We start from the raw sequence: 24,405 nt of genomic DNA, 5'->3' as shown, positions 1-24,405 counted from the left end.
GTCGCTCAGCATTATCGACAGCGAAGTAAACTACTGAGAACTACTAGCGCCATCTCTTAGAAAGGCGCTGAAGCTAGGTCGGTAATTAGTTTCTGTACTTTCCTCAGAGATGGCGCTAGTAGTTTTTGAGGTTTACTTCGCTGTCGATAATGCTGAGCGACCAGTTTGAGCACTTTTCACAGAGATGGCGCCAGGGGTTCTTGAAGAGAGTAGGTATCATCTGTCTCACTCTTTCTTATAGCTTTCATATATATCTTTCTCTCTCTTACCTCTAAAGCGGGAGATATAAAGTAAATTACAATAAAACTACTGAAATATTACAATAAATTACAATAAAACTACTGAAATATACGAGTCACTTCTTGTAAATGACGTAATTTCCAGGAATTCTAGAGTAAAATTAATTTCATTGCGGTCAGGACTATTTTTACGAGTTTTTCCTCGTTAAAGTGTAGGGATTAGTAAGTCTAGGATAGCTGTACAGGTGCCAGTAATAAATTAAAAAATTTATTAATAATAACTAAACGTTTATTGTAATACTTTTACAATTTACAAGTTCCAGTAGTTTCCTTATAAATTAATAGCTATAAATTATTCTTATAAATTCATATAGAATAATTCCTGTAACTAAAATATTTAAAAATATACAATACAATTGTATTAAATAATACATCATATTGATTAAACTATTCGTTCTTGAGATGATACAGGCCATTGTTCCGGAAACTGCTAATTCTGCTTGGAGTTGCACCAATGTTGTAGCAACTCAAGAACAGGATATACTCTTTACTTGTTCCTTATCCTAATGCCTTGTCGAATTATACTTCAGTTCACAGAGTGGTCATTTTAAGTAATAGTAAAAGAATTAATCTCTCGTCTACTGGTGTTGAATCTCCTATATTCCTGGTCTAAGATGGTCCATTAATCGTTTTCCAAAGAGATCCAGTAGGTAAAGGATACGGGAAACCTGCACATACAATTAAACACATTAATACCTGATTCTTATTACGTATACTATCTAAATGGGACGAAAGAAAGTCTGTAGACGTAAATGTAGTTACCTAAAAGTATCATGAAAGTAGCCAAAGGCCACTGTCTGTAGAATATAATGTTACTAATACCTTTACAATTTATACAAGTTTTAAATTATACAGTGAAATAAACAATGTACTTTAGTAGTACATTATTACCTTCGATTATTCTTCGAGAAATTTATTTTAAAGTACACAACACATAACATACAATAATATTACGCGTACATTAATTTCTTTGAAGACATAAATAAAAAAGAAAAAAAAAGATGAACGCGATACATATATACTTCCGTGTTGTTGCTATAGTTTGGAAATATTATCGATAAAACCAATTCACGTACACGAATATGAACAGTACAATGATCACGCGTTCCACGTAGTTTGAAAGTATTTTCGCGGCGTACTGAATACATTTCAGCGCAGTGAAATTTTTAGATCTCCGATGGTTTAATACGTAAAATCACAGGAACGCTGGTGCACGGTAAAATGGCTAATTCCGTAACAACAGCCGTAACTAAGTCGGCTGGTGTAACGTCATACGTGATATTTAAAAGGTTCAACGACTTCCTGGTCTTCCAATTTGCCAATAGAGATTTCCTTGCGCCGTTTCCATAATCCTGTGCAAGTTCATCTGCATTACCTGTAATAATATTAGTGTAAGATAAATAATAAACGAGTTATTCACCTGAAAAAAATTGTAAAAAATGACACGAACTATTAGTTACTAATCACTTCATCTGTTACTGATCGCTCCTTCAATTCCGGAAAATGATTCCAGAAGAAAGAAATGATAACGTTCGAAAATGTGAAAAGTTTCCCTTACCTAATTCATTATAGACGATAGAATCTGTTTGTACACGTTCGCAAGATTTATGCGTCTCGCAAGCGACCAACACCGGAATATTGAAGGCCCTCGCCATCAGGGCAACTTGAGCGGTGCCAACTCTCGACATTACTGCACCATTTGCTAATATCGCATGAGCACCGAGAAAGACTTTACTTACCTATCGAACAATACCATTAATATCCGTGATAGTCTTGCAAAGTAATTGAATTCAAGTGACAATATAAGCGGGCATACTTACTTCAGGCATTATGTAACTTAAAGCGTTAATTAAAATATAGGAGCATTCAATTCCATGCTGCGCCAGGCGTTTTAATTGTTCCTTTCCTTCTAACCATGGCCTTCCGTCCACGACGATAACTCGAAATTGTTTATCCGCATCGTGCGCTTCTCTTAGTATTTTAAGTATTAAAGATGAACTGAAAGTGTTGTTAGTTTTATTATCAGCATTTAGAAAATACAAGCTTATTGTGTTCGTCCTGGGCAATTTTGTGACGAGCACTGACTGGCCACTGAACAGAGCCAATTTCCATTTAACTGTCTTCAGCTTCCGTTTGCGTTAATCTCACAAAATTGACTAGAATCGAAGCGACACTTCATGTACGAAGACTATTTCCTAAGTATTTCAACACTTACTAGCCGTAAGTTAGAATAACATCACCGTTAGAAATTTTCGTCTGAATTTTTATCGATATTGCCTCGTCGGCAAGTTTTATTTGTTCACGGATGTAAGTATCTATGGCGTTATTTAATTTGTTCTTTGCCTGTAAATATAGAATTTTTGTAATTTGATAAAAACAAAAATATTACAGTGGAGCCTGCCGTAATGCTTGTAATCCGAACAAAGGGAATACGGGTGGCTCTATTGTATTTCATAATCGTACTCTTGTAAAATATAAAAATATATACACACATCTGCGTCAGACAACATAGGAGGCAACTGCGTCATTTGCCACTTTAAATGCCTCAACGCATTCTGCATCGAAACAGCCGGAGGCCTGCAGTGATGCAAGTAGGTTACAGACTCCTTCAAGCTTGCCTCGAGACCTCTGATGAAGTCAGCTTGCGAAGGCCTCTCGAAGTCCCGAATGAGCTCCTTGACGGCAGCCAAAAATGCAACGCATCTCGCGTTACTGCCTACAATTACTTTGCTCGCGTACTGGGTGCCCAATTTAATTATCGCAGGGTGTACGTTTGAATTGACAAAAGGAACGTCGACTATCGTCTGTTCCTTTTTGTGATACAGATGCTTAAACAAATTTATCTCGTGCGTGTTGTTCTTGCCATCCTTCTGAACGATTTTCTTCGGCGTACCTACTTCCTTCTTTACCGTCTCCGTTACATTTGCGGTTCGTGTTACAGGTTTACTACTATTATCCTCTTCTGGACCCCCAACTTTGATATTTTCTGTCCGACATTGTTTCTTCAGTGCCCTTTGTGCTTCCTGTTTCGCTCTCCTATCCGCACGTAAATCCGCTTTGCTCTTTTTTTCATTAACAACTACCGGTGCTGTATTTTGTACACGCGTGTCCGCAGTGTTATTAACTATTGGTGCTTTACTAAAAGGTTCAACGTTGATCTTAATCCTGATATCAGATCTCTCGTTATTCTGTTTACTCTTAATACTTTCAGAAGGCAGAGATTTATCATCCGCGGCATCTTTGTCTTGCGTTTTGCCAGACTTAGCCTTTGCTTTGGCAAGCGCTTTAGCGGCTTTCTTCGCCTCACGCTCTGCCTTTATCTCCTCCCTCGATTTTTCAGATACGGTTCCCTTATTATTGTTGGTCATTTTTATAGGCGCTACTATTGGTCCACCAATGCTAGAGTCCTCCGTAAATAAAGGAGTTTCATTCGCTAATCTATCGGTACTTTCAGCAGGAGATACTTTCGCTTCGGTAGCTTCAACTTCTTTTTCCACGGAGTCAAGATTGATCGAGGAATATTGAGTAATTATTGGACTGGAATTCGAAACTAGTCTGACTTCTGATTGCTCTTCAGCTGAACTGCCACTTGTAATCTCTTTCGTATCAACGCTAGAGTTTTTATCTTTTACATCAGTGCTACTGGAAGATAATTCTGCATTATCTGTTATGGAAGAGTGCAAAGCATTTATTTCAGGAGAATCATCGATGTCCAAGTTTTTCAGTAATTCGTTAACCGAAGAAGCAATAGCACGTTTTATATCTGCGTCCGAAAATAATTTCAACTCCGTTCTGTTCTCAAGTTCCTTATTTAAGTACGAGTTAATAGTTACAGATTCTACTCCAATATTGCTTTCTTCTTCGCGTTCCGTATCTTGATCGAGTCCCACAACGGCATTAGATTTCGTTAGCGTTGTAACGTCCTCCGTATCCTTTTCAACGACAACTTCTTGATTCGGGATTTCTTCAATGATAAGCGATGGACTTGTACAATATTTCGTCTTAATTATAAAGTCCGTAACAGATTTGCAGAACGAGCAACAGTTCTGCTTCGCTTTGTTCTTCTTTCGTAATCGTCGAGCTTTTGATTTCGTTAGAACTTCTGTTTGATCAGAGTTCTTCTCTGCAACAGATTTTTCATTAGACTTGGCGTTTATGTCGTTCACTGAGTATTCTTGTTGTTTCTCAGCTCTACGAGCGTCGTGTAAACGCTTGCGACGTAGATGCCGCGCTGTAGAGCGTGTAAATAACTTCGGTTCTAACTGTAAAGAAAGACATACTTCGACAAATTATTATAATTAGGAAATATTTTTGTATATTAAACACTAAAAGAACAATACTATCTTCCTTCGCTGAAATATCCTCTCTGACAATTTTTCATTTTTCAGAATATGTTAAAACAGTTTGCACACAATGTATATTTTATCAAGAAGTTAGCATTGTCCAAAATGTTAATTAAGACAGTTAAGATAAAGACGATAGCACATATTTGCAAGCATATATATGAATTAAATAACAATATCAAAAAGAACAAAACAAATAGTATTACGCATACATTGTTTAAACTAATAAGGCTTAAGCTCTACGAATATGTTCATGTGAAATGAACAAACCAATTTAAAATTACCAGTTTTTCAATTTTTTGAAGTAAATATAATGAAATAGTGTTTCCAATTGTGTATACAACATGCAACATAAATAACAATGAATACATAATAGTACTATACATAGACCTTTGAAGCATTAATTAAATTTAGAAAAGAGAAAATAATCTTACAATAGAAACAGAATGAAATAAAAAACTCTGCAACTAATTTCAAGTGTACAAACATTTACGGACATGTTCCTCTTGCTCCATCATCAATGTCTCAGTTCATTGTTGTATAATTAGGCAGCATCCACCTGTATATATTGACACGCATTAAACAAAAGTAAAATATTAATCATATATTTGTAAAGATACAGGTTTGACAAACTATTTTAACTAAAATTACATGGACAATGGTAACGTTAACATATTTTTAACATTCAAGATAATTAGTCGCACAATTCTGAGAGTATATCATTTTCTAAACAATGTTACTTGAAGCATTACTAATTATCTATATTAAAGATCGATGCATAAATATGAAAATACGGTAATAAGTGCACATGAAAATTACTTATAAGAATGTCATAGAACGTGTTTCGGATTACGAAACAATAATTATTATTGAATAATCCTTTTGTCAGAACATGTAAATTGTCCCACATGGATAGAACCGTGTTTAAAATATTATAAATTACACATTTTTAGTAAAACAATCTGTTACTCGAGAATTTCATTTCATTTTATATGCGTTGATTTAATTTTTCTAACCTATCGCGAGTCTTTTATTTTTAATGGAAATCGCAGTAAATACACTATTTCTTTATACACTCCGCATTCGAGACAAGTACCTTTTATCTTGCAACGAATGAAATTTTTAACAGTATATGTCCAGAAAGATTAACGTTCACTTTTTTTCGAATTCTATCTGCATACTCAGTGCTTCCACCATATTCTAAAAACTTACTATGCTTCCACCTACAGACGAACTTATATACTTGCTTTGAAAACAAATTCACGACCTCTCATATGAAAACAAAATGCCTACAATTGTTTACCTTTCAGATATAAATAAAATTACAACTTGTAAATGTATTCGTATAAATATTTTATGTATAAGTATATATCTGTATGTTCAATTTTCAAATCTATTAAAAAAATATATTTTCTATTTCATAATGAACATACAAAACTCCACAAAAAATTAATCTATATGTAGAAAAAATAAATAAGTTTAATTTCCTTTTGTATATTAAGCGAATAAGATGGAAAGCACCGGATTCAAATTGTCTACCTTGAGTATCTTTATTTATTTATCTGAGATAATGGGGAGGCGGAAATATTATCAATTAACACTACGGAAGACAATTATCTATAGTGAGATTGTATAAAAATGGGCGGCAAATTAAGTAAAGGAATTAAGATTTTTTTGTTTTATTTATACAATAATTTGTAAAATTGTTAAATCACTTTTTCTGCGCTGCTGCGGCTTCGTCTTCGCGTAGATAGGATTGTAACAATTCTTGCTTCTTGGTAGCAATACGTTCTGCCCTACGCTTACGTGCCTCTCTGACTTTCGTACGACGTGCCTCAGCTTGATCAGAAAGCATTTCTGCTCTCGCTTTTTCAGCCTTTTTCTTATGAATGAATTCCATCAGAACTCTCTTGTTCTTAAACACGTTACCCTTTGCTTTCATGTACAGGGAGTGATACAGATGTCTGTCAATCTTCTTCGTTTCACGGTATTTCTTCAATAATCTACGAAGAACTCTCATCCTTTGAATCCATAGATCCTGCAGAAATATAAAATATTTAACACCTTTGTTTTATTTTATACACATACCGAATACTTCATTTGTACACGATAGATATTTGCAGAATCTTTTGTGTACCTTTTGTGGCGTACGAGCATTTGCTGTACCTTTCCTTTTACCAAAACCACAATGACGTCCTTTACGCCTAGCTTCGGTATTCTTACGGACTCGTGCCCTGGAGTGAACAGCAACAGGTTTCTTAATGATAAGACCATCCTTAATCAACTTTCTAATGCTTTGTCCTTAAAAAACAAAATACCAGTTTAAGCGTATTAGTAAATAATAAAATGACTGTAAAACATAATTATAAGAAAATGTAGAACATACGGGAGTTTGTGTTCGCAATTTCATTGATTTCATTAGGATCTAACCAGACCTTCTTTTTACCACATCGCATAACAGAGGCTGCAAGCCTCTTCTGTAGCTTTAACGAACTGAAATAAATAAGACGAGGTTATGTTGTGAACATCATTCGCATCGAATACAATACTTATTACTAAAAAATCGTTTCTTTTTTTATGTCATTTATACAACATATACACTTTAGAATGATATTCTAACTTATAAATAACGAATTGAAGGTTAGAAGACAGATTTTAATCGCGAAACCATGTGGTCAGCCGTCAACAATTTATCAAACATAAAATGTACAAAATAGAACGTATTAAACTTTATAACACATTTTCACACGAGCAAACATTTTTTTATTGATGTTGTAATTAACAGAAATGAAATCTAGCTGAATATCGTTTAAATGTAATTAAAAACTTTTGGACAACCCGTACCTCATGACGGAGCGTACAAGTCCCCCTTGGTAAAGAACATCAAGATGGCGTACACTACACTTCCTGTGTATCGATACTAAGCGGAAGGAGGAGGGTAAAGAAGCAATTTTGCGTCGAGCATTTTCAAAACTATACACCTAAATGAATATACCTATTATTACATCATATACCAACAAATTAATTAACATATTATAACTTAGACTTATTGCAAACGGTCTTACTTAACATTTAACTATACTAGTTTGGAAATTTAATTAATTACCTAAACGATTTGTCAATATTACGCATATACTTAAAAGCGTAGAAATTTTCGAATCAAACAATTTGGATCCTTAAATTTGAACGTTTTAATTACTTTAAGATTGAATAGAAAATTCACATTCACGAACACGAAGTGTCGAGCGACTTGTATTTCAGAATTACACAAATATCTCTACGTATATTTTCTAATTCAGAAAAGTAATTACTGTACACGTTCTTAAAAGTACGTTGATTGTAGAGCAAGCTAGGCGTAATTAATCGAAACATGGTATATAGATTCTATATAATGTGTTTATGCTGTTTGCGTTTAACAGCGGAGTAGTGTTGTCGCAAAAATTCCTCGAAGGGGGCAATACGCGACGTCATATTTCTCCCACTTCCGGTGCGCGACTACGTCATGCATCACGTGACATGATTACGACACAACGTTCTTAGTTTACTATTTGTTAAGCGGAGCAACGTCCACCCCACTCTCATTTGCCTATAGTATAAGTCGTGACGGTGTTAGTCAACTAACTGTACCACTTTCCCCTACTTCCTTCTCCTCAATTCCCTTATTATGGCAACGCTGGTCCAACGTGTCGCTGTCGCGTCCGTAAGATTGACATAAGGAAATGGTGAATGAATTCCAGAGTTTTGGAACTTCCGATAAAGATTTCTAGCCGAATGTTTCACGTCTACGACCCCGTGACGTTAATCGCGATCAGTGAACGTCATACCGTACAAGTATATAAATATTTGCAGTTTAGGGAGTAGGTATTACTCAGCCAGACGCACAGATCGACGTGACAGTAGTAAATATCTTGCCGTGCGGACAGTGTGTAACAGTTTTCTCAAGCATGCAGAACCAAAAGATAACCCTAAACAAGGACCTGCGATTTGAGCGGAACAGGTGCTCGTTCGACCCTCAGGAGTTGACATATTTTTTAGACGGTGGTGAAGAGAAAACGAGGAAACGTCGCGAACAAGGTAAGCGATTTAGAGTTCTCCGGAAAAAATCTTTACGAATTCCAACGTTTCTCTAGCAGCTTCGGCTTTCACCTTTCTATTGGATCCTCGTATGAAAGCCTTGCATACGTGGGTTTCTACGGAGTCGGGAGTATCGGATCATAACAGAACGAGGACGTTAGATGATTCGCGATTTTGTTTTCACGTGATTTACGTGTAGTGATCAAGTTACTCGGGGAAGTTGAATTAGGCCTGAAAAAGGGGAATAGCGTTCTTTGTAAAGTACTTGCGATTTCCGGGCAACGCCAAAACAAACAAAGATGGATAAATCCTTGTGGCTATGGAGCAAAGTTGAGAAATACCAGGAAATATGAGAAATCGTTATTGCATGTATGTATAATAAGTAGAGAGAGGAGAGGGAGATAGGATGGTGCTGACCAAGTTATTCACCAAGGAATAAAGATGAACTACTGCATTTAAATTAATGTACGCAATTAAATAGGATTACTCAGTTAGTTCATTTGTTTTAGAATTTAAAACAAGAAAAAACAATTCGATTTACGAACAAATTCAAGATATGTGGGTGCTTAGTAATACAATAGTATATAATTAAATCATTTATAGGCCACTCATTGCACAAGTTAAGAATACAGCTTTAGAAGATTCTAAAAATAGCAGTAAAATCAAAAGTATTTTATTATTACATTAAAAAGGTAGATAAGGTAGTCTGGAATATTTTTCAATTGATTATGTGTTAATATGTGCAGCTATAATTATGTAGCAGTGATTAAGGTTGTTACTCTGCCTGATCATAATCCTTAAGATTAAAAACAATAGTTATAAGGTGGTTATCTCACAGCTGATTGTTTCGATCTATAACGCAAATTTTTAAGATAACAGATAGGCAGTGGAAATTTTATCAAGTATACACCCCGATCTATCGCGTTACACTTTTTCTATTACAAATTTAGCATAAGAATTTAATATAAAAATTATAGACACAATTATTATACTATAATATATATTACGCTTGCTGCAAAGATGGACTTGCAAATAAAATAATTTCTCGTAAATAAGGTAAGCGGGATAAGTTTCGTAAGTAAGGTAATTTTAGTCCTACGATTTTGGAATTGAATTTCGTTTCAAGTGATAACTTGTAATGATACACCAATCGGAACGTGTTTTCAAATTCAGTCAACAATCAATTCCTGATAAATGAGAAGTCGTGCAAGTCAGAATTAATTCGAACGTTAGCCTGTACGCCACGTAGTACATAATTTGAACTTAAAGTTATTAAATTTACATATGTAATATGGTATCCGATACATTAAACCAGATAAATATCGATATTCATTGCTTTTACGTTGATTTTTAGTAAAGGCGTATATAAGAATAAATGAATACACATTTTGTATCAGAATTGGATATATGAAGGGTAAAGAAAGGGGGAAAGTATGATGGCGATGGAGAGAATGGAATGAATGAGGAACCGGAAGTTAGCGACAGCAAGAGCGGTTGACATGTTCTAGACTCTTAACCCATTCGCTGCCAAGGACGAGTATACTCGTCTTTGGCAGGTTGTTAAGCGTTACAGGTTTTTTCAATATATTATAATATACTGGCTTTACAGTATATTTACAGAACTTTGGTAAACAATACCATTCCAAATATAAATGACAATGGAAATAGTTTCATATAATCTGGGCTTGGCAACGAATGGGTTAAGATAGGAGTAGACATCTATAAAGAAGGATAAGAAGAAAATCAAACGATGATGAAAGAGAGAGCACTATTACCAGATTTTGAGACTATTATTACTATTAATTTGTCGTTCAAATTTTAAGCAGCACTATACGCCATTAAAAGATAAACTAGATTAAGTATCAAGTTTAACTCTTGGGGGAGCAAATAAATATACAAACGCCTATCATTAACTGAATTGTACTGTAGAACGAAAGACGATAATATAAGAATAAATATTCACATTTATGACAACATATATTTATAATTATTTAAAATTCAAATAATTGGACTTAATTTACCTGTGTGTGTCTAAAAATAATCGCGTTATTCAAGACTAGTTTCTGCAAAAAGTGATGCGAGTTGATTACTTTTATGTCCGATAGATAATTAAATAATTTATGTTCTTGGTATGCATATATTCTAGGTATAATAAAGATCGACTGATTTGAATTTGTTAAGGGTCAAGCAGTTCATACGCATATAATAAATGAAATTAATTACTTTGGCTTGCAAACCATACATGTTTCGAGTTCTAAAAGTGTCTGGTGCCGCAGTACCTGATTTGCGTTCACGTTTACAATTACATTAGCTGATAATTCTCCTTACCGCCTATCAACTTTTGCGATAAAATAACATTCGACAATAAATTAGCTTAGAAGAGCCCAGGGAAAATTTAATTAATTTAGATATTATGTTAAATTTAACTTTGATAAACCGATTTAACTGTAAGGAAAATAATGATAATCACTGGCATTAAAACTGATAACTTTTATCTTAACAAGTAGACAATCCAATGACAAAGAATAAAATTGTTAGCTTTAAATGGTCTTTGTCCCCTCTAGCTTGTACAGAATGTAATAATAGTTTTTTTATGTAATTTTTACAGTGTTTTTTACATGTGTATTTTTTTGGAATAAGACAACTTCGCTTTTTATTGAAAGCGATGTTCGCGATGAACTACTGCGATGTAATAGTGCAATGAACTGCACTATTACATTAATTCTACGTGAAATTGCGAATTTACATTGTAGGAATTGTTTCATGAGTAAATTATATGAAATAATTTCGTAATTATTGAAAGCTGCTTGAAATTATAAAATGCATGTTGTTATTTGTATGGAAGATAGTCTAACATCATTTTGTTCTGTTTGAGATGGTTGCATTTCTTTAGTAAATTGTCTGGCAATTAACATGTTCTTTCGATAAGAAAGCATGTTGAAACAAAGTATTTAAATTTTACGAATATTTATTCACCATGTCGATATTTCCGAACTAATGTTTTCGAACTAACTGTATTTTGTAAATGTATTTAGAAGTTGAGACAAATTTACTATAGCATATGTAGCGATATTATAAGTAATTTTAGTACGCATTTATTTCAGTTTTTAAAATATAAATTTTATCACGCAACAGCATTGCACGCGATACTTACACCTTGTTTTTTATATTTGTAACAATTATGTTGCTTAATATATTCAAACAAACAAACAAAATTCTACGTTTTCATTTTTAGAACAACATTTCCTTGGTGACCCAGAGTTCCAGGATAAGATACCAGACAGTTACAAAAGCCATAAAGAAATATATGAAAATGCTGTGCGAAAGTCATGCAAAATATTACAGAAGGTCAGGGGATTACAACAGTCAGGAATGGAGGGAACAGGCTTTGAACTTTACAGGTAAGTTTTTTATTATTTATATTGCACTTTGAGAAAACCCATTTCTTTTGTAACCAGACAGTGGACTTAATGCAGACATTTTACAGGCATATCGTAGGAGCTAGACTGAGCACTGCAATATTGAAACAAGGAAGTCCACTTCTGGTGCATTTTGCAATGTTTCTTCCATCTATTATGGGGCAGGGAAGTGCGGAACAGCAAGCATATTGGATAACCAGATCTTGGAGTGGAAATGTAATTGGAACATATGCTCAGGTACTAAAGTATTATGTTAAGACGTACTGTTCATTTGTTGCAGTAACAATACATTTTGAAATTCACTGGTGTTGAGTTATGGATAGAGTCCTCTGCTTGAATAAGATTTTTTGTTCCTAGACTGAACTTGGTCATGGAACATTCATTAGAGGGTTGGAAACTACGGCAACATACGACCCCAAAAGGAAGGAATTTGTTTTGAATAGCCCTACTTTAACATCCTATAAATGGTGGCCAGGTGGCTGTGAGTATACTGAAAGTTCACATTCCTCAAAATATAACTAAAGAAATTGAAATCTCAAAGATTTGTTTCACTTTTGATATCTATGCATTCTGCATTTATTTTGGTTCTAATATTAAAAAGGTACACAGCACCATTAAGTGTTATATTGTTTAATTTTAATTTTCAGTGGGTCACACCGCAAATTTTGCAATAGTTCTTGCACAACTATACACACAAGGAGAATGCAAAGGAATTCATCCCTTTATTGTACAATTGAGAGATGAAGATACACATGAACCTATGCCTGGTTTGTAAAAATAATGTTTTAATTGATTCTTTCTAGGTGTATAATATGTATTAATCGTTTTTTTATCTCTTAGGTATTAAAATCGGAGAAATCGGTACAAAATTAGGAATGAATGGTGTCAACAATGGTTTTCTTGGATTCGAAAATGTTCGGATACCAAGGGAGAACATGCTGATGAAAAACTCTCAAGTAAGACTGAAATACCAAATGAAACAGTTTTATTTCTTCTTATTGAAATTGATAGTTATTGTTCTAAATATACTTTATACATAGTCTTTGCAGTAAGCAAATGATAATTCTTACTTTTATATCTCCTGCTTTTTGTAAAGTCATTTCTTCGTGACACTGAACATGGAAGCTAAATTGTGCATGCAATTTGTATAAATAGAACTGACTACCTATCATGTTTATTAATGCTTTTACAAAGATACATCTCATGCTGTAGGTATTGGAAGATGGAACGTATGTAAAAGCGTTGAACGATAAGTTGACGTATGGCACAATGGTTTTCGTTCGAGTAGTGCTGGTGCATGATATTGTGACTTATTTATCTAAAGCTGGTACGATCGCGACTCGATACAGCACCGTGAGACGCCAAGGCCAAATACATACGGAGTACGTGTAATCAGAGATATTTATATATTTTTAATTTCCGAAAAAATGTTAAGGAAAAAGATAACGGCACGATGATTGTGATATTTTAACTATAATTTGTCCCTTAATTAAATGAAAAATGTTTCTTATATAAAATGTTATTTTCGTTAAAAGGAAAATAACATTAGTGATAACACTATTTCTACATAAAGCAATATCGACTCGATATTTCAGTAACAAAATAAAGTTAAAATTGATGAAATTTTCTAAATTCTTCTTTTTTTTTTTTTTAGTAAACCCGAGGTACAAATTCTCGATTATGTAACGCAACAATATAAAATTTTCCCACATCTAGCCGCGTGTATGGCATTTAAAGTGGCAGCCAACTTGATCTGGGATATGTACAATAAAGTTACTTCCGATTTGGACAATGGTGAATTGGATGAACTACCTGAGGTATTTATTTCTGTAGATTGATTGCGTTCTACAAGCTTTTTTTGATCTACTGTTTTTTTTTCTATGAGTTACATAACATTTATACTTTCTTTTTAGTTGCATGCTTTGTCGTGTTGCTTAAAAGCAGTCACATCTGCAGATGCGGCGACTGCGATAGAACAGCTACGATTATCCTGTGGTGGACACGGTTATATGGACGCCAGCAATCTTCCAGCAACTTACAGCTTAGCTACTGCTATTTGTACTTACGAAGGGGAAAACACCGTCATGTTGTTACAGACAGCTAGATACTTAGCAAAAGTTTGGAAACAAGCTGTCGCTGGTGAATCATTGCCAAGTACTGTACAATATCTTACAGCTGCTGCAAAAAGAAAAAAGCAATATTCTTGGGATAATACTGTGGACTGCATCGTCGAGGCTTTTCATGTAGTAGCTGCGGGGTATATTTCTTTTTTTCATGAAATACATTACAAAAAATTATATAGTTTGAAATTGGTATTGCATAACTGTAACGACCAGAAATTTAGATTGGGCCTCAGCAGTCGAAGCATACACCTAGAATTTTACCGTACCAATGATTTTCAATATTCTCGTGGTAGATTCTTTTTTATTAATGAACATACTTTTCTTCACTTTGCAGAACAATACGTTTGGCAGTGGAAAGTATGGATCGTAGAATACGTAGCGGTGTTTCACCGGAAGACGCCTGGAACGAAACTAGCATTCAATTCGCCTACTGTGCGGAAGCTCATTGTCGAGCTTTCATTGTAAAAACATTTGTACAAGGCATTAGGCAGACGACAACGTTGTCCAAAGAATTGCACGAAGTATTGTTACAGCTTAGCGAGTTATACGCTGTGTATTGGCTCTTGCAGAAGCGCGGTGACTTCCTTCAGGTTAGTACCACATTTATTTCTGTAAAAAGGTGACAAAGGATGAGTAACATTTTTTCAGATAGCTATAAAAAGTTATTTTTTAGTAGTAAAACTAGCATAAAATATTACGTATACTATACAGAGTACATTTTTAGTTTTCTTCTATGAGAAATGAGGATGTCGCGACGCTTCAGTTGCGGCTGGAAAATTTACTAATGGTAATCCGTCCAAATGCTGTGGCCATCGTTGATGGTTTCGATTTAAACGACGAAAGCATTAACTCGGCCTTAGGCGCTTACGATGGCAACGTTTACGAACGGCTGTTCGCAGAAGCTATGAAGAGTCCTCTGAACCAGAAGAGCGTGAACGAATCTTTCCATAAATATATGAAACCATTGTTACAAAGCAATTTATAGCGCAGTTGTTTTTCTACATCTTTGTTTCAAGAGAGATTTTAAAAAAATAATATAATTTTATCATTCTTTCTATCTTCTTCAAGTTTTTGCTGCTAAGTGCATACTACAGGTCTTCAGTTTGCTAAGACGTGGATGATGGTTCCAAGAATATAGTAACACTGAAGCACGCACACTATCTTAAGTAGTTGTCTGTAGTACGCACTCAGTTGAATATTGTTATCGTAACTCATTGAATGATAATCGTAACATGTACTGCGTACGTGATCGTAACACCAAAACGTAAGAGTTCTTCCAGAAAATGATTTTATAAATTTTAAAGTTTAAACACTATCAAGTTGTTCGCCAGTATAAATTTTTGAGACACAATCGTAACATATCTCGTGTGCAATAATAAATGAAGTTTACGAAAGTTTATCATTTGGCTGAAACAGTCAATGTCTAACAAATGAAATGGAACAGAAATATTTTTTTACAATTTTTGCATTGTAAATATTTATAGAACGATGGACCAATCGTTGTAACATTTAGATAGAAATTTTATCTTTATGAGAGTTTTCAGGAACGCACAGTTCGTCTTACAGGGTGTTCAAAATATATTACGGAGAAATATTATTTTTTATGCACTTTTTTATAGTTAATAAAGCGGGATTGAAACGCAGAACATCTATTTTGTTTTTAACCTGCCTCGAAGAAAGTTATATTCGTAAATTAAGTTTTCTCATACGGCACAGTGTTTATTTACAGAATAGGAGCGACGACATACATTGTATTGTTTGTTATACTAACATAGGGTAATTTATTACTGTCTGTTAATAACAATTTGTTAACGTAAACGCCCGCAAAAAACATATGGAAATAACGGGACTCGCTTAGGGCTGAAATGCAATTACTTCAAACCAGTCACGTATGCTATACCATTGCCTTGAACTTTGATCAATTTGTAATAGTTTTTAGGAACTTCGAATATTAATCAACCGATTCATTATACCCATTTACAGATAAAAAAGTCAACTGAAAAAACGTACAAATGATTAACGAGCGGCAATAATATAAATACATATACATGCATATATCTGTATATATGTGCAGTGGCCATGAATAAATTGTATATATACACACATATATACATATACGTAATGAGTATTTCATGGAGTATTGAAAATGATCTAAGAGGAAGGAAGATGAGAAGAGGGATAGATACTTCTTACACTTAAAAAACAACATTGTTAATTACCATTATCGTTAAATATTAATTATAATACACCTTTAAAATTATTACTCATTCGTCCACCTGGCCTATGGATTCTCGTCTAGTGCTTTAGACAAACGTCTCATTGCTATATATAGCATTTTTATGGAATACATCCTCTTATAAAATATGATTTCATTACAATTAATGTTTGTTTCTTATCGCATAGAACGTAGACAACTCTTCTTGAGTATTAAACGAGCTACGTGGTGATGCAACAATATCAACAGTTTGCTGTTCCTATCGCACGAGACTCAACAATATATATCTCCGCCGTTCACGAACGTTTTTTTCTTTAAACGAGTTATTTTTCTGTTGTGTCAGTAAATAATACCAACGGGATAACAAAAATGTTCCACTCTTTCGGATAAATAAATATTAATTTGCAAATGTTCGTTCGCGAAGGGGAGAAATTGAAAAAATTTCACGCTTCTCCGCATCGCCACGCAGAAAATTACTATCTAATAAACAATCCCTTTCGTCTATGTTGCATACGATTATTATTATAATAAACATCATTATATTTTCAGATTTCTCTTTTACGTTTCAAATAAGAGAAAGTTCAATAGAAGAGGAGGGGATTTAAATAAGGGACTTAAGAGTTTGGTACTTTTTGAGTAGGTGGAAAAACGGGTAGCGGTGATTGCTTCTTATTAAGCTTAAAACTCGAGCTGCGATATTTGTACCAATGACAAGAGTAGTTTTTGTTTCCAACAACGATTCTCTGGTTAAAGGCAAAGCGTGAAATTCGCGAATAATATTCAATACGCAAATGATTTTAGATACGGTATAATGTCGCGTTAATTTTGGGTGAAATTGAAGAGATAAATAATTTCGATTCTATTTATTGCAACTGACTTACCCTAAACACAATATTTCCTTCGGCACCTTATTGAAACGCCTAGCAAAATGAAAAGTATCGTATCACAACTTTTCATGCGTATAGTTTGATCACTGCCTCTCATTCAAATAACTATCGATATTTTCTGTGCGATCTTTACTTGTCGCATAATCTGTACACGGAATAATCGATTAACCCTTAAATGCACAGTGTTACCATTTTCAAACGTAACAATTCCTTTTTTTAATATTACAAAGGTATGGAAAAATCAAATAGATTGTTCGATCGTTTTTCTACAGCGCTCTCAAATGTAAATCGTAGATTTTAAAACGTTTTATTATCTGTGCCGAAAACTTGCATTCAAGGATTAAAATCCATGTATAGTTCCTCTCCTAAGTCGATCCCATCAAGCCGTTTATATTTTTATTACAGAATCGCAGATGTTTAGAGGGACTCTTCGTTATAAGTAAACTTATAAAATAGCTACGAGCTATTTTACGAATCGATAAGATCGATCTAGAAGCAGTTATATACGATATAATGATATTACCGGAATGCGCTGATCGATGGAATTTTTCATTGGCAGTCATCTAAAAAAGAGCAAGGATCTGAAAACACACAACTCGATATCGTAAGGGGCGTCTTTCATTATTTCCGATGAATATACAATACTCGTGGATATTTTTCTTTCATGCTCGCTAATGCAATAAGAAAAAGAGCGTCACCTCTTGCGACATCGATAATGATATCGTGCATTTATTTTAAACGCTTGCCCGACGAGGTGACGTAAGGAAGTATAGATCGTATGAAATGCTGCGAACAGAGAGAACTGAAAGAAGAAAAAAAACGCGATAACGTTTGAAACGAACGCCTAATAAAGGGTATGTTACGATAGTTCTTGTAGGCAATTGGTGTTCCTTATGTAGTTAGTACATGGCAGTATCGGCATGATATATTTTATACAGTTTACCCCGATGTATCGGACTTTGTAAAAAATTGGCGCCCGTGTTCTTGCTACCCAGGTAGAACACAGATTCGTGGAAACTCTCTCTATCGTTTAAGAAAAAAAATTTCGCACGTTAAAAAATAGGATCCTGATGATATTTATTTATTTACATGAGAAAATAGAAGTTCATCCACCGTTCTTTTCGTTTTTATCATAAATAAATTATTCGATATTTAATGTTATACTTGCTTATGCTTTAAATGACGTTGCTTTGTTTTCTGCATTGGTCGATTCGGGCGTTAATAAATGCAACGGTTCGTGTACGTAAAATCCATATTATTATTGCACAGGATATAATAGTGACATAACGTTATATATAAGATATTATAAAAATGTATAACATCGTATATATAAGATTATTTACGAAGTATAGAAATCATTCAGTATTCACATTTATTTGTCAGATAAACGTCGAAAAGTTAACGTCAATTAATATCGCGATCTAAAAGGATAGTAAAAGACAGCCCTAGATCCTACGAATTGTATCGTTCGACGATGGAGGGAACATGGTATGGAACAATTGTGGGTGGCGCGACTGAAAATTCAATCTATCGACGCTATGTTCCAATAATAATTATAATAATAATAGTAATAGTAATAATAATATAACATTACAATTGTACCAATTAGTTATCCGCTTTTAATCTTGCTTTCCTTTAAACAATCCCCGTCTCTCAATCAGTAGCACAATCAAATATATCTCTCCCAATAAATTGTTCCTTTTAACAGTTCATGTACAAAAACGTTACTTTTATTTTATAGTCTGACAAGTAAAATATTGATTGCGCTCTACCTGGGAAGAGGCAAACGTGACGCCGAAAGAACAGCTCAAATAATCGAGGGACAAACAACGATCCACAGGATCACCGGAAGAGTAACGTAAGTGGAAGTAAAAGAAAGGGTGTAAAAATTAAGGTGGAGGATATACACGGAGAAAGGGGAATCGCTTGGTCCTACGTGAAAAAGTTAATAAATTATTACAATGTACTTCGCGATATTGATCGACCATAGGATAAATATCGCGGATGAAAATCTTGGAACAAATAGATATACATTTTTGTGTGTGTATGTGTGTTTGTATGCGTGTATGTCTGTGTACGTGTACCTTTCGTTTTCATATCCTTTTTTTCTTTTTCATTTCGTCTTTCACTATGGCATACGCATGTATTTCGCATTCGCAGATGAGAATCATGTGTGTATGTATATATATATATAATATAATATTTATATGTATATATATATATATATAAATCTGTATACGCGCATGTGCTCCTTTTCAAGATTTTAAGAAAGAAACGTCCTGCGTACACGCGGAAAATTTGAACGTGGTTCTTTCTTTTTTTTGTCCATGGCAAATAGAATCTCTGTTGGCCAGCAGAAGAAGCTTTCCTTAGGATACAAGATGTTTTCCAGTTTTCACAGGGTGGAAGAAGGGAACGATGCTGCGTGGGATACGTTGTGCTTCGTTTCTCGACGAGACACGATCTGCAAGTGAACCTCCGTCCCCTTTGCAATCGTCATTCGTGTTGCTTCGGCGGGCAATCGAACGATCGGTTGCGAGAAACGTTGCTTACGGTGCTTAAAATGGCACAGCTGAGTCTTTTATTCACTAAGTGCATGGCAATTGGTACAACCGTGTTCGACGATGACACTTCCGCTCCAAGATTTAACCCTTACTGCGACATTATGAAAAAGAATCACGCGAGCGTTTAATCCTCGATAACGAAACATGACATTTTCAATTTTAAATTGATATTGGAATGATTTTGTTCGCGTCCGTTCAGTTTGTTCCACGGCTTTAAGAAGTTTTTGGAAAATGACGTCGATTCTTGTCCAATAAGGGCTAATTTCAATTATCTACACATTCGATTAACATGTACAATAAAAAAGCCGGAGATTAAAGTTAGAGTTACTGCAGGTAGAAATAGGAAATTGTACATCTAATCATCAATTCGTTATTGTTAAAAATAAATCGTTACTAAAACGATTTTTAACAATGATTCAGTTGCTAAAAGAAAATACGTTAGATTGAAAATGATTTTCGAAGATACAAGGATATCTTAGTAGACGAACATCACGGCTACAATTTTGTGCCCCTCGATGTTCAACGAAGAAAGTGATAATTTAAAGAAGTAGGGATAGAGATTAAACCGCGAAACGATTTAACCGCGATCAAATATTGATATGCGAGATCGTGAGATAAATTTCATTTCAATTAATTGTGATTTGATCTATGAAGACTCGAGAACATGCGCTTAATTTAAACCAATCAATTAATCATGTTTTTGATTTCTCCTAAAGATTGGTAACGGAAACGACACCGTTTGCCTTTACCAAAATGCAAACGAGCCGCATTGTAAATAATCCATCCAACCTGCTGGATTATACAAATTCAATTAGCCTACCTTGTATCTTAACAAGTATATTACTTTTAAAAAATTAAGAACCTTAAGATACTCGCAACGTTTTCACTCTCTATCACTTTTCCCATATAGTCATCGCTTAAGAGAAACTCTATTTTCTAATTTTAGATTTTTCTATTTTACCGTATTACAATTCTACGCGCTCTAGCAATTAAAATAAGTTAGGAGCTTCCTTTAAAATGAGACGTATCTTAAAAAGAAAGAAAACACACAGTCCCGTGTTCTTCAGAGTATCCAATGAACGGCTTTTGCCTTTCCTCTAGCGATCGCAATAAGGCGACTCTGAGATTCCACAGGAACTGGACACGAGAAGGGGGAAAGCGCCAATAGGTCAAGCGTGTTGTGTGCGGTCATCACGGTTAAAAACGCCTCTGCGAATCTGGGTGCCGTTCGTTAAAATAGCAAACAGAAAGGAAACCGGGGAAAAAACCTACGAAGAGAATGAAAAAAAGGAGAGGGGGAGGGGGGCGTAAAAGGGTAGGAGAGCAGCAGAGACGCTGATAAACGAGGTCGTGGTTCACGGGATTGGCGTCGAAGAGAAATCACGGTGGCGCAACGATCCTTCTTCCTTTCCCTCCTTCCACCAGGGGCCAGAATGATTAACGACATACCAGCAGCGTTTATCGCCCACGAATTTTCGCGCTCTCAGTCCTGTACAATGGGGGGCGGGGGAGGGTGCCGTCGTGTACGTACGTCTGGATACGTATACGCTCTCTGAAATACACGCTATGTAAATGCATTTGGAATTGGCGCGACCGTGCCGACGAGGTATTCGCGACGTTTCGTCAGACATCGCTGTCATTATCTCTCTTCTTCTGTACTCTTGTTCGATCAGCGTACGACAATCGTACGGGAATATAGGAGAAAGTATCCCGGAATCGGGCAATAAATTCATATACCAAATATGTGAACACAGATTACATTAAAACTGAGAGGGGAACAAAGTCGAGGTTCTACGTTCTCTCGAAGGTGGACCTTAACCCAAGGACTACTCACCGCTGCTACACAGCACGCGAGTAGGAAAATAGAGCACTGTGGAGTTAAGGGGAGGTTCCACCTCGGAAAGTGATCGATCAAGGTTGGAAAAGAAGGCATATTGAAACTTGTGTGGTGAAACAGTTGATCGGTTATGGAACGGATTAAGACGCGTTCAAAAAAGAAAAAAGGAACGACCGTTTTTTAGGGGGTGCAGGGGAAGTCCCTGATTCGAAGGTTCAGAAAGAGATTAAGGCGACGTTTCTCCTGATGCGAAGGAAGTTTACGATGCGACCAGTGCGCAAGGTGGTTTCGCGAGACCCTCGTGGGAGATTCCGGATTTGTTGTGTCGTCGGCGGTGGCGCTTAATTCGGTCGAAGGATATCGTCTTTCTCGGCGCGGTGTCGTGGGACAAAACTGGGCGGTGCCAAAGCTAAGTAAGCTTTGTCGCCTCAAGCGTAGAACTCCCGATTATGGTGCGGCGCGCCCGGCTTTGGGAACGCCTGCGCCGCCGGTGATCTTCTCGGTTCGTCAAGGGCATACGAGCCCTCGTCCTTCTTGCGCATCCTGTACACGATGAACATCACCACCAAGATCGCGCAGAGTAGTCCAACTACTGCGCCGCCGATCACCGCTACAGAAAAGAAAAAAGACAATAATGATTTCAATTTTACGTACAGCTTAATATCATTCCTAACATTATTATTTTTTAATTATCGTTACGATCTTCCGTTTGCTACCTTCTATTGCACTAAATATCGTCTGAAATCACTGTTAACTGATTTAATACAGAGTTTAAAGTTCGCTGTGTCCTAAGTGGCCGGTACGAACACGAGGGATTCATTATTCAACGGCGTTAAACTCCTGAGGGCATCAATTATGTAGCGCATTTATTATGGGCGGCCTCCGGATTTTGGTTAACTTAATACAAAATTTCGTTGTGAGTTACAGAACCTTCCTGAATAAATACCGCTCCCGTGGAATGTTGATTCGCACGTTAACCCTTATACTTCAAGCTCAACGCTAAGGGCATGCGCGTTAATAAATAACATGACCCTTCCGCGTAAGTTTCGGTTGTGTAACGTGCCGGCATTCTAGCTTTCAAAGGAATCGTGTAGCGTAATTAATTGTACAGCAGCGTATTTAATCATTCTCACGGCGAAGCTCTGGACAATGAAAAATTTTAGAGGCACGCTGTTTAATAATATCACGGCATGCGCTCTTTACATTTATCGTTAATTCAAAGAAATATGACATGTCTCGAGAATTTAATGAATACTTTAATTGGCAAAATTGACATTTACCTGCCAGTACACCTGGCTGAGCAAAGAAAGAGCTGGCACGGTCCTCGTGCTTCGGGTTCATGATATATACGTCGGAGTTGTCGTTGGTGTTCTCCGAGTGGTCGTCCTCGACATCTAAGGGTTCGATTACATCGGCCTCGTTTTCGGGTCGGTTTACAGTCTCGACGATCGTCTGCAATAGGATGCCGCTTAATCAGTTTAATCCGTTTAATTCGTCCACTAGCCGGGAGCCGTGTATGTTTTCAAACGTGTCAAATCTAATAACCCGTGACCGCCCCTGGCGTGGTTATAAGGCAAGTGATCTTAAAGCTTGCCTTTACTCCAGGGGCGAAGAGGGTGCACTCATGTTCGCGTGGTACAGGACAAAGCTGTCCGTATCACAGAACAGAGTGCACCCACACACATAACTTTTCAGTGTTAAACGGATTAAGGAACGACACTGAATACTATAACGAACTCATTGAATCGACGAACAATCTCATTACACTGACTATAATAGTACAATGTCCGAACAATGTATAAAAACTTGTAAAAGAGATTACAACCGAGTAGAATCTTAAGTCCTTTAACTAGATTTACCTGTTCCTTAGTATTAAAGAGTGATTCGTCGATCGGTATCTTAGGTTCTGTTGGCCTCTGAACGCGCGGTTCTATCCTGTTGTTGTTGCTAAAATCTGTAACAGAAATAAGATGCGCGAGTCTAGTACAAAATTTGCTAGGGCAATTAATTTTAATAAGATAATTCTCCAAGAAATGTGAGAATAAGTAGAGAAATTATGATGTGGCCTAGTGAAGACTGCTTCATGCTCCACCTTGAGCGTTCAAAATTGTTGCGAACGGTGGGACGATAAAAAGAAAAAAACGCGAGGCGTTTTCAGCTTGGTAATTTCGAAAAATGCTGACAAAAAATTTAGATGGGGGAGGAACTTTTCTGGAAATCGCGTGACGCGCATCGTTGCCATGCCGCGTACAATGCGTTCCGCGAGCCGGGTTTTTTACTGAAACGTTTAGCACAGAATACCACGACACGAAGCCCTTCGTGACGTCGATCTCCGGGCGTGCTTTTCGATCGTCGATGCAATCCGCGTGTGTCGAATAATAGTCCTTGTCGATAGCCGAATGTTTCGCAGTCCCGAAACTTTGACTGACTCCCTTTTCGCCCTCGAATCGGAATTCGACTATTTTTTTACCGTTTACAAATAAAAAAATAACTGTGTTCCGATTTGATGTGAAGTTTACTATTCAGTTCCATGCGTTGAACTCTTTTATTTAATGTTTTCTATATAGTATTTCAAAATGTACTTCGTACACAATGTATGAGATTGTATTTTCTGCAATTATCGAGGTATATATTGATTAATACA

General features: G+C 35.8%; 4 protein-coding genes across 5 annotated transcripts in view; 1 reads left to right on the top strand and 3 right to left on the bottom strand.

The window, feature by feature from the left end:
* Window positions 1-1,259: 1,259 nt before the first annotated feature.
* Eif2bdelta (eukaryotic translation initiation factor 2B subunit delta) lies at window positions 1,260-5,869 on the bottom strand. Of its 2 annotated transcripts, none has more exons than XM_076902458.1 (7): window positions 5,739-5,869; window positions 5,140-5,201; window positions 2,792-4,561; window positions 2,515-2,642; window positions 2,120-2,297; window positions 1,858-2,038; window positions 1,260-1,674 (listed from the first exon to the last, which is right to left on the bottom strand). In XM_076902458.1, the coding sequence occupies exons 2-7, from the start codon at window positions 5,158-5,160 to the stop codon at window positions 1,466-1,468; spliced, it is 2,487 nt and encodes an 828-aa protein (XP_076758573.1). In that variant the 5' UTR covers window positions 5,161-5,201; window positions 5,739-5,869; the 3' UTR covers window positions 1,260-1,465. The 2 variants fall into 2 exon arrangements, with proteins under 2 accessions (XP_076758573.1, XP_076758574.1); XM_076902459.1 differs by having other exon boundaries at window positions 5,130-5,201; window positions 5,739-5,843.
* Window positions 5,870-6,305: 436 nt separating this feature from the next.
* On the bottom strand, window positions 6,306-7,572 carry Rpl19 (ribosomal protein L19). The gene is made up of 4 exons (XM_076903473.1): window positions 7,487-7,572; window positions 7,029-7,135; window positions 6,780-6,943; window positions 6,306-6,680 (listed from the first exon to the last, which is right to left on the bottom strand). The coding sequence occupies exons 1-4, from the start codon at window positions 7,489-7,491 to the stop codon at window positions 6,354-6,356; spliced, it is 603 nt and encodes a 200-aa protein (XP_076759588.1). The 5' UTR covers window positions 7,492-7,572; the 3' UTR covers window positions 6,306-6,353.
* A 730-nt stretch (window positions 7,573-8,302) lies between these two features.
* Window positions 8,303-15,904, top strand: LOC143428534 (acyl-coenzyme A oxidase 1). Its single transcript, XM_076903472.1, has 11 exons — window positions 8,303-8,716; window positions 11,952-12,117; window positions 12,204-12,372; window positions 12,493-12,616; window positions 12,783-12,902; window positions 12,976-13,091; window positions 13,348-13,517; window positions 13,790-13,952; window positions 14,049-14,392; window positions 14,593-14,848; window positions 14,983-15,904. The coding sequence occupies exons 1-11, from the start codon at window positions 8,587-8,589 to the stop codon at window positions 15,241-15,243; spliced, it is 2,019 nt and encodes a 672-aa protein (XP_076759587.1). The 5' UTR covers window positions 8,303-8,586; the 3' UTR covers window positions 15,244-15,904.
* A 2,516-nt stretch (window positions 15,905-18,420) lies between these two features.
* Window positions 18,421-24,405, bottom strand: part of Sdc (Syndecan) — a 114,694-nt gene continuing 108,709 nt past the window's right edge. The window contains exons 3-5 of the mRNA XM_076903101.1: window positions 23,621-23,715; window positions 23,042-23,213; window positions 18,421-22,371 (exon numbers count right to left, since the gene is read on the bottom strand). Of these exons, the coding sequence (XP_076759216.1) occupies window positions 22,190-22,371; window positions 23,042-23,213; window positions 23,621-23,715 (449 nt within the window). The 3' untranslated portion in view covers window positions 18,421-22,189. The remainder of the gene's footprint in view (window positions 22,372-23,041; window positions 23,214-23,620; window positions 23,716-24,405) is intronic.

Source organism: Xylocopa sonorina, chromosome 10, assembly GCF_050948175.1.
Source record: "Xylocopa sonorina isolate GNS202 chromosome 10, iyXylSono1_principal, whole genome shotgun sequence".
Taxonomy (NCBI): domain Eukaryota; kingdom Metazoa; phylum Arthropoda; class Insecta; order Hymenoptera; family Apidae; genus Xylocopa; species Xylocopa sonorina.
The sequence above is the reverse complement of the archived record's forward strand: the minus strand, read 5'-3'. Positions and strand labels throughout refer to the sequence as shown.